We start from the raw sequence: 13326 nt of genomic DNA on the forward strand, positions 1-13326 counted from the left end.
ACTCATAAGGACTCCTACATTTTAATCTTGTAGCTCACCTGCCTGGTGAATTCTTCACATACAGCTTCTCCTTCTTTTCTATAACAATGTGAAGCAGAATGGGAAAATTTCCGGCACACTTGGACACTCACCAAACCAGGGACTGGTTTTCCATAGGTGTAACTATAATCACAAAGTATTAAACAATATACTAGATGATGAGATAAGCAGTCAGAGTCACATTCAGACATACATCCCTAAGAATTTATGTGGATTACATAGTAGTATTTCTTCTTAAAGCCCAATCTGATACTCTAATCATTCTAGTGATTATGTTTCCATCATTATAGTGGTGAGATTCTTACATTAGAACCTGATCTAGGTGGGAGGTCTCTATAGCAATGCAGAAATATATTGCATAATATTTTGTCAGTTGGAAGTATCTCTGTATCACAAACAGTTAAGGGTTCAGGTGAACAGGGGCTCAAGCAGAACAATGTATAAGTTACAAACTACAACACTGTTTTTTACACAACCTGCTTAAGTGATGTCGGATCTGACATCCCCAAGTACTGGAAGGTTCAGGAGTGGTAGAGAAGCTCTAACTGATCAGATGTAAAGACAGAAAGAGAAAATGTAGAATAAACTAAGAAGAGAGAACTGGTGATTGGTTTGACATCATCCTCTAAGGAATTGTTAAGGTCAAGTAGCAGCCTCAGAATATACAGGGCAGAACAAGCCTGCCTGCACAAGATCTCTTTAAAAAATATGAAAAACATTCCTTTTTTTATTTTATTATTATTATTATTATTATTTAGTTCTTAGTGGAAAGGAGGACTGAAGGATGCTTGAGAGAGATTTACTCCAGCTCTGTGACTCACAGACCACAGACGGACACTGGAAGTTCCTTGTCCTCAATAGTGATCATCTTAGGCAGCTTCACCAGGACCTCATACTTGGGCAGCACTAGGTGGGAGACAGAAAATGTGATGTGAGAAGAGTGAAAAGCTGTATACTGCACAGAAACCCAAACAGAGAGTCAGAATCAGCTCAATGTGAACCACCAATAGTCTTCAGTATCACTCTACTACCCCTTTCTTATGTTTCTGTTGACTTCACTACCGTTTGTTTTTAAAGGGAATTAGGGAGGGTGAGGGTTGTAGCCTCTACCTTCCCTCATTTGCAGCACATAGTTGTGTGACCATATTGGCATCAGACAGCTATATGGATCGATTCAGATATGCCTATTCAGATGGACACACTGCTATCTGCATGTTGTGTTCCGTGTTTCACAACACATAATTTTTAGTTAAGCCAAAGCAGTGCATTCACCGCCTGTGTGATTTGCTACATCGAAACAGCTCAAATAATTGATTCTCTCTTGATGTTTCTTACTGTTCTTGAAAATCCAGCCTGCTATGAAATCTCATTTTTTTTTCAAGTGAATGAGGTGGCAATAAAATCTGATACGGAGGGTGGCAAGTAAAAAGCAAGTTTTGTTTCTGACTTGTTACATCTCTCTTCCTAGACCTCATCCTGCAACACTGTCCCTCAGCTACTCATACCCAGGACTGTGTGATGGCCTACTTCTGGGGTTTGCACCTGAAGTTTTTTTGTTTTCCCTGGTGCAAGGAAGTAAAAGGAGTGAGATTGCACACCTCCTCAGCTCAGTGTTTCAACACTCTTCAAAAGCTCAGCATGATATGTAAAAGAGTTAGCAAAATAGGAGATTCATGGGAATGAGGCTAAAGAACAAATAAAAGAAGTAGCTTACCACAAGGCTAGGAAAGGGACAAATATCTTTAGTTTGGGGAGGAGGCCTGTGACATCTTTGTGGGAGGAGGCACAGTCCATCCGTCACAGTGACAGGGTGGAGCCTAGAACCCAGTTTCTGTTTCAGTTATCCTTATGACATAATAGCTTTATCTGTGACCCAGATAAGACAGATCCCAAGCACTTCAGTTACAGTCTTCTTTGGATCTGCATCCTTTGTTTTCCAGAAACTGTGAGTTCTGAGCAATGAGCTGAGTGAACCAAGTTGTTTACAGCCAGGGGAGGCCCAGGGAAAACCAGCATGGGGTACAGGCCAAGAGGCTGCTCAGATGCACACAGGCTAGGCAGAGAGACATCTATGCACAGCAGACTGGGTTAGATTAGGTAACCCAAACAGCACATTGCTCCTTATTTAGTTTCCACCAACAGCCCACTTTCATTTTTCTTATAACATTTCTCAAATGTTATTCTTTAAGTTGGGATGCTGTGGTTTATCTCCAACCAACCAGTTTCTAAACTTCCCCAGAAACAAGAAGAAAAGGAAAAAGAGAGAGGGCTACAAGTGGAGAAACAGAACTGATGCAGATATTGTGAGCCAGTATCACCAAAATGCTATAACTGCTTGCTTTGTGTCTAGTGCTACTTTCAGCAAACTAAAATTGCCTAAAAATGCGAACTTGGGGTGGGATTTACAAAGAAGCCATAAACTAAGGAACATCCTTCTGTATCAGCTCCTCTGAATTCCATTGCCTTTGTATGCAGATTTCTTGTTTTTTCCATGTCATTCCTAAGAAATCCCAAATCCCGAGGAGGCCAGAGTAAAAGGTATTTCGTCAGCCTCACCTGCAGCCCATATCTCCTTTCCTTACCATATTCCTCTACAGAGAAGGAGTGCTCCACGTGGGTGATGAAGTTCTTCTGCACGACTATTTTGTAGGAGCCTTGGATGGGGTCAGAGGTGAGGGGGAAGGAGAGCTGTGTAAGGCCAGTCTCAAGTTCTACCCCTTTCCATTGATAAACACGGTTTTTCTGGGGATCCTGCAGATGAGAATAACTTCATGTTACAAGTAAGTTACGTACACAGTCAGGGCAGTTTGGTGAAGGCTGCTCCCAAGAACAAAGCACCGGAATGTCCAGGAAATACACATCCAAGCTGGGAAATGCCTAACCTTAAATACTCAATAATCTATGAAGAGCTGTGACTTCAGGATCTCTTACCTGCTAATTCTGCACAACTAGCATGCAATAAAGCACATTGTTTCTAACCATAAATGTCCTGTGCTGTCTCCTCCTCATAAACATGTGCATGCTTACAAAGGACGAGGCCAGGAAGTTGGAAAAGAAAGACTGACAAGGTAGCAAGGCATAAAGATGGACAGCAGGAATTAATTGAGCATGGGGAGAAAGAAAATTTTCGAACAGACTCCTTCACTTACTGCACAGCCTGTAACAAGAATTTTTTTGTGCTTGGGATAGAGCATGCTTGAGAAGTAGCACATAGTCTGCTGAGGAATTAGATACATGATTTACCTGAGAAACTAAACAAGTCTACATATATAAGAGTCCAAATGTTGTCATAGGATGAGGATGCAGGGGAAGGAGCACAGAGTACACCAGAAGAATACAGTAAGCACATCCAACATATGCGCATCCAGCTGAGACCTCTCCTTTTTTCTGGCTATTCCTTATGCTGGACCAGAATTCACTACATAGTTGAGTATTGCTCACTATGCACTGACAGTCATTAAGCTGTGCTCCAAAATCATCAGGTCAGCCCCAAATTTCTCCTAGAAGTCACCAAACTAATTCTGTCATGCCCTTTCCGGGCACCTCAGCAGCATGGTTGTTTACAGCCTTTCATTTTCTGCTTGCTATATGTGTTGTGTGTTGGTTGTCACCAAAAGCCTATTTATTCTATATAGCTCAAGATAAATAATTTCTGATGGAGTACATTTGCTATTCTGAGGTTATATTCCCATGCTTAGGGAAAAGGTGAAGTGAATGTCATCTTAGCCAGAGGCCACCACTCAGATACCAGAAGAGTTTGTTCCCATGCTGCACCCTCTGAGTTTGGGGAAGGCATGGTCAGTAAAGCGTCCTGTGGTTCTGATGAAATCTTATCTGTCATATCTCTTAAACCATGATGAAAAGATCACCACTTGTTTTAAAGAACACCACAGGGCCTCATTAAAGGAGAAATCTGAATTTTTTTTTTACAACTGTGCTTGTAATCTTGTTGCCATTTCTGTGATGCATTTATGAAGAATGCATTTATGGCAGCTTGTTTCTCTCGGGAAGATTTTTGTTTGTTTTTGTTTTAAATGAAGCAATGAGTCAAATTAACAGGTCAGAAATAGGTTCACACTAATACCTGCCTTTGTGGCTGACTATGATTGGTTAGCAGTGTTAAGGGTGGAAGGATGAACATTTGTTTCTTTGTCATTTAGCAGTGCTAAGTTAGCACCTTAAGTTGCCACCTTCCTTCATTCCTGTCACCCTTTCCTTTGGGCCAGTCCAAATTTCATGCAAGTATGAAGTAAACTGCACTGGTGGATCTGATTTAATACATCAAAAACAAACAAAAAATAACAACAACAACAAAACAGCAACAAAGCAAAACAACAACAGAAAACAAACAAAAAAAAAAACTAGAAAAAAAAAAACAATAAATGGATGAATTTGCTATTAGGTGAGTTTCCTATTCTATAAGATTGCCTAATTGGCGTATGTGAAAGCCGGAGAGCAGTACTACACTGAGAAACTGCAGCAAGGAAGGGAGAGGGGATAGTGTGAGTGAAGGATGGTGGGACTGGCCTTTGTTGAAAATGCCACTGACAAACACTGTGCCTCACAAGCTGGAGCTGAAAGCCCAGAGTGGCCTTCTTAGTGTTTTCAAACTTTAATAAAATGATACTTTTAATGATACTGATACAAAAAAAGCTACAAAATTATTGATGGCAATGGATAGGCTTTCCTTCTTGTTCATTTCATGAAATTCCTGTAGATAGTCAAGTATCATCAAATTGAAAGGGAAGGGACCTGTTCTTTCGGGGCTCGAAACGCAGGAGAGAGACTTAGCAGAAGGCGCTTCTGAGGTATTTTCCTCTACCTGATACCCCACACCACAATAGTCTCTTTCCCTTTCTTTTCTCTTGCTATTAACATACTGTCAGTTGCCCACCAGCTCTGCAACTCTGTTCTGGTAGTTTGCTGAGGGGAAGAGGGAGTGATAGCACTCTGGCAAGAGGATAGAAAAGAGGAAAATTGTGGCCCAGCCTCTGTCTCCCTTGGTCTGGCAACACTCCCAGCATCAGAGAGACAAATCAGAATGAAGATATCAACCCTAAGCTGCAATGAGTACTACTAGAACTGACTATGTAGAACCCATGATCACACAGACCAACCTGAGATTTGTGCATACTAATTTCATCATTTTTTTTTGTTGCTAATGCCAAGAATTCACATTCTGCTGAAATAATATACATGCAATTATGCACTTACCTGAACATAGACGAATGGAAACTATGGGGAAGGAACAGTGGAAAATCAGAGTTAGAAATGAGAGTCACATGGGGATTAAAGCAATTTTCAGTTTTAAACTGAAAGACAGAAAACCAACTTGCTAAGAAGTCCTCTGAGCCATTTTCTGTATTTGCACTGTATGCTCAGTTCTTCATAAATAGTACTTTAGAGCTCCATCTTGTTGTCTTACCACGGTTTGAAAACGAAGAATTTTCAAATAACTTGTCTCCATGAGGACTGATTAACAAATAAGCTAAAAGGTGGACCTATACCAGTGATCAGTTTCTTCAAACTAAGTCCTTTTCATCCTTCTCTCTCGATCTCTAAGCATGTGGTGGCACTTAATGCCAAAAGCATCTGTCACTTTCAATGCGAACTTGTCTCATGCATTTTTTCTCTAATGAAATCTCTGTCTACAGGCTTATTCCTTTGAAAGTAGTATGTTCCTTTGAAAAATCAGGTTCTAAATATCTATATTCTTTTGAAAAAAATGGAGCAGTCAGTGGAAACAGATGGACTGTATTCCAGACAGAATATGACCTATGGGATAGGTCAATGGTGTTGTGAGAAAGGAAGGATCATTTGCTGTAAAGGTTGTGGATAGTAAAGGTGTTAAATGGGAATTAAGCCTCTTGGTTAAAAACAAGGAATTATGTGCATACCTTCTCATTCAGTGGGTGGAAGTCTTTATTCAGAGAGACAATCCGAAACAGAACTGAGAAGTGTAATGAAAAAGAAGGAAATTTTGTTGTTAAGATTTATAACCATTACCAGCAAACATCAATGTTTCAATAATTTTTAACTCAGATTAATTTCACTGATCAACAGACTCTGAAATGAGATCCTTAAGTTATGGTAGTGATTAATTTACACTCACTTTCTTACTGATGGTGAAAGGCAGACAAATTTAGAAAAAAAAATTTTAGATCTTAGCTGAAATGATTTATCTGTGGGAAGTGCTTGTTCTCCCCTGTTGGTTCAGATGCAGCCAAGGGAGACAATGTTTTGAAGTCAACCCATACTTGTGCTTATAATTGAGATGGAGGAATGTGAATCTGTGCCTCCATGTGACTGAGATATTGTGCCCAGAGGACAGAGAATACAAACAACGATGGTACCACATGCCTTAGATCTCAGCTGACAGAAGGAAGATTTTCTTTTGACTCTAAATCACCCCCCACCCCAAAAAGACCTATGAAAACTTCTTTAATAAAAATATTAATTTTCTGGGGAATTAAGTCCAGAAGATTTTCTGCTTAACACCAACACCAGAGTTAACACAAACCCAATTCTCTGTACCTGTCTGTCCAGGCTTGTAGATAGGTTTGTCTGTCTGGACAAAGACCAAACTCTCAGAATTCTTGACCAGCACTGACTTGCGGCTTCTGAACTGCAGGCTCTCTCCCTTCACTGTCACAGTGAGAAGTGCCACTGATGTGCTGTTAGATTTTGAAAGCTGAGAGAAAAATGAAGATCATAACTGCTTTACTGATTCACGTCACTGCACTGAGACTTTGCAGGATAGAGTATTAGCTAGGTCCAAAAATTCTCTGAAGAGACATGAAAGACACGAAGTAAGAAACAAGGGTAAAGCATGATTTTGTGAGGTGAGCTTGGAGGGCTCATTGAGAGAGGTGATTCTCCCCCTCTACTTCTTTGTAGAGAGACCCATCTCTGGTAATGATTTCAGCCCTGGGACCCTCAGCTTAAGAAAATATGGCTCTATTGGAGGATAATCAGAAGGCTGGAGATCCTCTCCTATGAAGACAGGCCTCAGGCAGTTGAAGTTGTTCAGTCTAAAGAAAGAAATGCTCTGGGGATACTTTACAGCAGCCTTCCAGTACCTAAAACAGGCCTACAGGAAAGCTGAGGACAATCTTCATCAGGGAGTGTAGAGAAGGGGGAATGATTTTAAACTAAAAGAGGGTAAATTTAGATAAGATATTAGGAGCAAATTCATTACTATAAGGGTGATGAAGCATTGGAACATATTGATCAAGGAAGCTTGGATGGATGCCCTATCCCTGGAAATGTTCAAGACCAGGGCAACCTGATCTGTTGGAAGATCGTAGAATGACTCAGGTTGGAAAAGACCTTAAAGATCATCAAGTCCAACCACAAACTAACCATACTGCCCTAACTCTAACAACCCTCTGCTAAATCATGTCCCTGAGCACAACACCCAAACAGTTTTTAAACACGTTCAGGGATGGTGACTCAACTACTTCCTCAGGAAGCCTATTCCAGTGCTTAACAGCCTTTTCTGTAAAGAAGTGTTTCCTAATATCCAACCTAAACTTACCTTCGTACAACTTCAGGCCATCTCGCCTCGTTCTGTCACCTGTCACCAATGAGAAGAGACCAACCCAGACTAAACAGCCCCAGTTCCTCCCGTCTCTCCTCGTAGAACGTATTCTCCAAGCCCTTCACAAGCCTTGTTGCCCTTCTATGGACCTGCTCTAGTACCTCATTACTTCACTATATACCTGTAATCATCATAAGTTGCTTGCCTACTCTTCCAAAGACCGTAAACTTTCCTTTTGTTCTTGAGTTCCAGCTGAAAGTCTCTGTTCATTTAGCCCAGCCTCATTGCCTGTTGGCTTGTCTTCCGTGACATGGGGATGGCCAGCTCCTGCACCTTTAAAATAACTTCCTCAAAGCATTCACAGCCTTCCTGGACTCCCACGCCCTCCAAAACTGCCTCCCAAGGGACCCTCTCAACCATGGTCCTAAAGAGGAAAAGGTCTGCCCTCTGGAAGTCCAAAGTGGCAGTTCTGCTGACCCCTCTCCATGGTTCAACAAGGATAAAAAAAATCTATCATTTCTTGATCACTCTAACTCAGATGGCCTCCAACCTTTACATCCCTCACAAGACCTCCTCTGTTAAAAAAACAGCAGGTCCAGGATGCCTCTGCCCATGGCATTGTGGTTGGAACTTAGATGATCTCTTGCACGGCCTTTTCCAATACAACCCAGCACAACCCAACCTAGCCCAATCCAACCCAACTCATTCTATGATTCCTTCAGAAATTAATAAGATGACTGATCTCCATTTCCTTGCGTTTTCTCCATGGTTCTTCTGCTTTTCCTTCCAAAGCTGTTAGCCTCTCAGCACCTTCTCTTACAAACTTTCATCTTTGAAGTATTGAAACTGATCTTGCACTATCCATCCTATGATTCATTAAAATGGAAATAATCTAAAATTCATTATTTGGGAGTGGTACCACTTGCTTACATTACTTACCAACTAGACTTCTGCAAGAAACATGAATAAGCCCCAGAAAGAGATAAGGTAACACCATGGACTTCAGTTTAATTTTCCACTTCCCCGTCTTCTATGGTTCTCATTCCAGTTTGTTCTTTTTCCTCTGTGTCTTGAGCAGATCAAACTGAGATGGGCTATGTTCTACTTTAAAGTCAAAGTTCGAAGATGAAACAGTGCCTAAGTCCTGCATGCGCAGTCAATTTTCTACATCAAATTCTTTTGTTGTTGTTGTTTGGCTCAGCTTAAAAGCCTCTGATTGCAACACCTTGTTTCTCATCTTTGTTTAGTTCTACTGCATTTTAGCAATAAACACAAAAGATATGCTCACAGAGATTAAATTACTCACAGAGTAAGGGATGCAGGTAAACAAATCCTTCTCTATCACCATGTCATCAATCAAGCTCCTGTTTTCCCCTTGGTACTCAAGTGTAGCACTCAGTGTCACAGACTCATTCAGGTGAGTCAGCTGCACACAGACTTTCTCAGGAGAATCTGTATGTATCAGAAAGGGTAGAAGCACCATGTACTGCCTGGAAAAAGGAACAAAGCAAGAATCAGAACTGTGAAACAGTATTAAGAAAACAGTGGAAGTTTTCTAAAATGAAAGGAAATTAGCAAACCAGCAAGTCTAATCCACTACTATTCCTGTGAATTCAGCGCATAAACATGAGTATACATCTTACTTTGGTTTTATATATGTTAAGCCACCTAACTAATTCGTCTAAAAACAGGAAAATACTTCACAGTAGGGAACAATTTCTATGCCAATAATAGATACTCCTTTATAAAGACTGTTTTGTTCAGCTTCACAATAGGGAATAAAGATGGCATGAAAAGTTTCAGGCTGTTACTTTTTTTTCTTTTTTTTCTTTTCTTTTGTATTCCACAGTCTCATGAGACTCAAAAGCATTAGCTAAAAAAAGTTGGACTTTCAGCAGTTCTAGGGTTGAAAAAGCTCCAGCTTCTTTGGCTATTCCTTTTTTTGCCTGTCCAGGTTTCCAAATCCTCCTCATGCTGAGCAAAAAATGTGAGTGCTGCAGTTCATGACCTTATTAAGATGAGCACACAAAGCATTTCAGAGGACAGTGCTTTATTACAACAGAAGAATACTTGTATCTTCAGAGAACTTTTGGCAAAAGTTCTCAGAGAAAACATCAGTTAGAATTCAGTAAAAGGGATAATTTCACTAATTTTCATTAATAAAGCCAATTATTAATTCTGATGCAGATTTATTGGTTAAAAAGTAGGACATAAAGGGTAAGAAATAATAATGTGTTTATACAGCAGAAGGTGGTCACCAGTAAAAATCTCAAGGATCTGTGTAGAGATCTCTGTTGCTCAGTCTATTGCTGAATAATCGGTGAGGTACTGGCCAGTGTACCTTTGAAAAACTTTGTATTGTGGGTTTGTGTAGAAAATAATAGCTAATGAACCATTCATAAAGGGAAAATAATGAATTAAGGAATAAAATATCACCCCCAACAGTGTACACATAGCTAAATTTGCTATTACCACTCAGAGATTGGCACTGTCAAGAACTCTTGTAAAATCTTCATTCAGAGATAAGTGACAAAGGATGATAAGGAACTATTCTTAACTCTCTTTTCTTAAATAAAGGAATAAAGAACAGATCAGAACACATTGGCTATTGTATAACTAAAGGTATGTTGTCATATTCCCATTTCAAAAAAAAAAAAAGGATTTAGAAAAAAATGTTCACTGAAAGATGTCAGATAATCTGAAATCTGGAAGATTAACATTCTTTAGCACGGAAAAAGGAATGAAAGAAAGATGACATTGTTCATCACTAAAATATCAAATTAAATCAAGAAACCTAGTGGCATCAGGTACTATAAAGCCCAAAAGATTAATCTTGGTATGATTAGCTTGTGGTTCTTGAACCTTCTTGTACTCTCAAGCAATCCAAGAACAGCAAATAAATATACTCAGGCTGCATCATGTGATAAACAGCAGCTGAATATCCTTCCCTGGGTAAAGAACAGAAGGAGCTAACAGATACAACTGAGTTTGACAACTGGAGCCCTGCTTGCATGTCCAGTGAGGTGCAGCCCATAAAAAATTGCCTAGATGCTTACTCTTTCTTTCACAGCCTTCTCACCACAGCTTCACCCCGTGCTTCTCTAATCTCATTTCCCCTGTTTCCTGTCAGTGGCGCTGGCAATCTGCATGCAATGTCCAGTCTACTGAGGGGACAGCTTGACCTACTTCATAGGGAATTTTAGCCTCATTCCTGTTCACTGTTTCACTGAAATTTTGGCTAATGTGCTGAATGCTCCCCTAAACACACCGCCTTCACTGTCACTGAAACAAATTTATGAAATTCACTGCTTATAAACCTCCCTTCAGCTGTTTTGGATGTGCTGGTGGAAATGTCTAGATGAATTAAAATACTATGAAATCCTTAAATGGCTCAGGTGTCAAAGTCTGCGTGTAGATATTCCAGAACAGAATGCTTCTAAGATACCAGCAGAAACATCATCAATCTCAGCAGCAGAAGCAGCAGCTCAGAATTCTGAAAACAGATGCAGTGACTCCATCAGAAGCAGGCAACAAGAAGGGATAGGAGATCTCAAAGTGAGGGAATGACTCAAAAATGCTGAGTTTATCTATGTAGAGAAGGCAATATAAGTAATAAAAGCTTAAAATGCATAAACTCTCAGCTATTTCCCAGATCAAACTTTCAACAAAAGAAATAAATGAATTTAATTAGCTCTATAAGTCCCAATTCACATCTATCAATTCCAATACCATAATGAGCTAGCATTTTTTACTACATCCGCTATATTATCAAGCATAAGAAGTTAATTGTAAAATAGTTTACATGCACAACCACATATTAGAACAGGTGAACAACGCCTCTGCTTGAATTCTTCCGGAAGGAAGCCAGAGAAGGAAAAAAATCCTACTGTCCGTGTATAACAGCATTGTAAATTTTTCAGTTGAAAAAACTTCTGGATGTCTTAAGATCAACTTCTCTCTTGGAAAATGAATGTTACCTAGACCTTCATAGAAGGAGTTTCCACTGTATCTCTGGGAGAGCCATTTCAATGCTGCATTAACGTGATAAGTTATTTTTCCAGTATCCAATCTGAAACTTAATTGCCTCTCTTTTGCAGCTGGCCACACCTGAAGCAGAAAGAACAGCAATTTGATAACTGGAGCCTTGTTATCTTTGCTGTTCAAAGAAGATGTCTCCTCAAGCAAAATGTATCTTGGTTGGAAGTTTCATTTTGTTTTGACTTGGAAGACTTCACACCTCTCCTTATCCCATCTCTCTCAACCTTTCCTCATTCTCTCCTCTCAAAATGGTGCTCAGATAAGGGGAAAAGAGCAACATGTTGTTCATGGGAGGACTGAACAGTATGGATTCATGCCTTTTCTACCTGATCCCAGGCAGCAATAACAGGAGATTACTGTGGGGAGATCAGAGAGCTCTACATGACCCCAGAAAGACTTGGCTGGCTGATCTTCTCTAGAACCAGTGAAATAGGGAAGGTGAATGAGATGCTGATGGCACTGTATGAGTCAAAAGTCAAAAGTAATTTTAGCCTGTTACCACTTCACCTCTGACCACACAGTAAGCAACAGCAGTAAACACTGCACATTATGCTAGATCTATCACTGCTTGTGAGCATGAAATCTCTAGCAGGCATCATGAGACCAGATTCAGAACCACACCTCCCCATTCTCTTCTCAAACTGGTTTATTCCCTTGCTCCTATTTCTCATAGCACAAAATGGTGCTTCTGCGAGCACAGTAATAAGCACAATGATAGCAGCAAAGTCTGAAGAATGAGATGGCTCTGCCTGGACCTGGGACTGTGGAACAAGCCTCTCAGTAGGTGAGATCATGGTGGGCAAGCTCAGGTATACCTTCTGCTTGGGGTCCTAAGCAGGGTGGGCACTGCAGCCATTCTGCTTGTCTGCAAAGCACTGGGGTGGACACACCAGGGAGAGTGCCAGCGCCTGGCTCAATGGTGGTGAAAGAGAATCTAGGTCACAGATTCTCTTTGAGAACAAGCATGTCTGATGCTGCCAAAGGGAAACAAACTATCTTGAAAGAAACACAAGAAAGGGAATAAATCAGCTAGGGGGAAAAAAAAAAAAAAAAAAAGAGGGGAACAGGGAACAATGACTCAGTGATCAAAACAAATATACTACAAGAAAGCTAAGTACATGCATGTTCACAAAAGCTGAGCCACTTGAAGATTTCTAATCAAGAATGTATTTAGGCAGAGGTGTTGTGATGATACAGTGCTGGACTAGCTGAAGGCTGTAGCAGAGAAAATGGAATACTGGCAGAGTTTTTCAGGAGAGTCGGAGATGGGCTAGTAATGGGATGCAGGGCAGAAGTGGAAGAAATTGTCACAACTGTTTGAAGAATTAGAGAAAGAAAGAAAAGTAACTGGAAAAAGAAGAACTATGACCTCCCTCCCTCCCTCTTCCATGTGTGTAGCTTACGGTTCTGCAGAGTGAGAGATATTTCCAGGGAAGAGGAAGAAAAGGAGAAAGATAACCAGCTTGTTGAAGAGCCAGTCCTTCCTCATCATGCTCAGCAGGACGCAGTGACTCAAGCAAACAACCAGACTTGTCTGGCACTATTTTTTTCCTGCACCCTGTATTTCCTCTCCACTCTCTGCTGAGTCAGCCTCTTCATAACTGTTCTCTGTAAACAGCCCATGGGCTGGAGGAGAGAAGGGCTGGGGGCCAGGACACATGCAGAAATGTGAGAGCTGCAAGGAGGAGCTGAAACAGAGGTACAGTATT

At 40.6% G+C, this 13326-nt stretch overlaps 1 protein-coding gene across 1 annotated transcript; it reads right to left on the bottom strand.

The window, feature by feature from the left end:
* Nucleotides 1–856: 856 nt before the first annotated feature.
* Nucleotides 857–13106, bottom strand: LOC116216824 (alpha-2-macroglobulin-like). Its single transcript, XM_085218499.1, has 7 exons — nt 13021–13106; nt 8886–9069; nt 6574–6730; nt 5937–5989; nt 5254–5274; nt 2622–2790; nt 857–945 (listed from the first exon to the last, which is right to left on the bottom strand). Exons 1-7 carry the CDS (start codon nt 13104–13106, stop codon nt 857–859), a joined length of 759 nt encoding a protein of 252 aa, XP_085074625.1.
* Between the last annotated feature and the right edge of the window lie 220 nt (nt 13107–13326).

This window comes from Meleagris gallopavo, chromosome 1 (assembly GCF_905368555.1).
Source record: "Meleagris gallopavo chromosome 1, MGAL_WU_HG_1.1, whole genome shotgun sequence".
NCBI classification, from domain to species: domain Eukaryota; kingdom Metazoa; phylum Chordata; class Aves; order Galliformes; family Phasianidae; genus Meleagris; species Meleagris gallopavo.

Bases quoted from the DNA above. Each gene is read 5' to 3' on its own strand.
- LOC116216824 (XM_085218499.1), bottom strand. From the start codon at position 13,106: ATGAGGAAGGACTGGCTCTTCAACAAGCTGGTTATCTTTCTCCTTTTC. The intron at 9,070-13,020 runs GTAAGCTACACA...TCCTTTTTCCAG, and splicing joins ATCTCTCACTCTGCAGAACC to GCAGTACATGGTGCTTCTAC. The intron at 946-2,621 runs GTAAGGAAAGGA...TCTCCCACCTAG, and splicing joins CTTCTCTGTAGAGGAATATG to TGCTGCCCAAGTATGAGGTC.